Source organism: Aptenodytes forsteri, unplaced genomic scaffold (genome assembly GCF_000699145.1).
Source record: "Aptenodytes forsteri isolate BGI_AS27 unplaced genomic scaffold, ASM69914v1 Scaffold217, whole genome shotgun sequence".
Classification (NCBI taxonomy): domain Eukaryota; kingdom Metazoa; phylum Chordata; class Aves; order Sphenisciformes; family Spheniscidae; genus Aptenodytes; species Aptenodytes forsteri.
This window is the reverse complement of record NW_008796222.1, coordinates 3,560,435-3,561,028: the sequence shown is the minus strand read 5'-3', so window position 1 is coordinate 3,561,028 and position 594 is coordinate 3,560,435. Positions and strand designations below refer to the sequence as shown.

Here is a 594-nt window from a genome sequence, read left to right as displayed (position 1 = left end):
GCCGCGCTCGGGGAGGAGGGCCCTAGCCCGGCGTGCGGCCAATCCGGGCGGGCGCTGGCGGCGAGCAGGGCAGAATGGGCTGTAGTTTAGTGAAATAGGAAAGCTGCAAACAGTGTGGAGTGTTCCTGGTGTAAATAAAAGGGGGAAAAAAAAGTTTCTGCAAGTCGCGGCTCTGCAGCCTCGCTCAGACCCTGGCACGGGGGTTTGCGCGTTGCAAAAAACCAACACACTGGACTTTACTGTGCTGCGTTAACACGCTCTTCCTATTGTTTGTGGTTTTTTCAAAATATGGCAAAGGTTCAGGTGAACAATGTAGTGGTGTTGGATAATCCTTCTCCTTTCTACAATCCTTTCCAATTCGAAATCACATTTGAGTGCATAGAGGACCTGTCGGAAGGTGAGTAGATTTTTTCCCGATACGGATTTTGTAACCCCGGGCTCTTAGTTTCAGGGGTTTTAAGGCTTAAACTTTGCACAGGCCTGCTCCTACAATTTAACAGTTTCTCCTTCACCGCATCGCCGTGCCGAGGCGAAGGGATGTGCTCGCCGGCGCCCGAGACGCCGGCGGAAAACCGCTCTCGCCGAGCCCCGCGG

At 53.5% G+C, this 594-nt stretch overlaps 2 protein-coding genes across 2 annotated transcripts in view; one reads left to right on the top strand and one right to left on the bottom strand.

Moving 5' to 3' along the window:
- MCM9 (minichromosome maintenance 9 homologous recombination repair factor) overlaps positions 1-594 on the bottom strand; it is a 49,107-nt gene that overhangs the window by 17,025 nt on the left and 31,488 nt on the right. The window lies entirely within an intron of this gene.
- The window catches only part of ASF1A (anti-silencing function 1A histone chaperone), a 12,055-nt gene continuing 11,462 nt past the window's right edge, over positions 2-594 (top strand). The window contains exon 1 of the mRNA XM_009289127.1: positions 2-397. Coding sequence (XP_009287402.1) covers positions 289-397 — 109 coding nt within the window. The 5' untranslated portion in view covers positions 2-288. The remainder of the gene's footprint in view (positions 398-594) is intronic.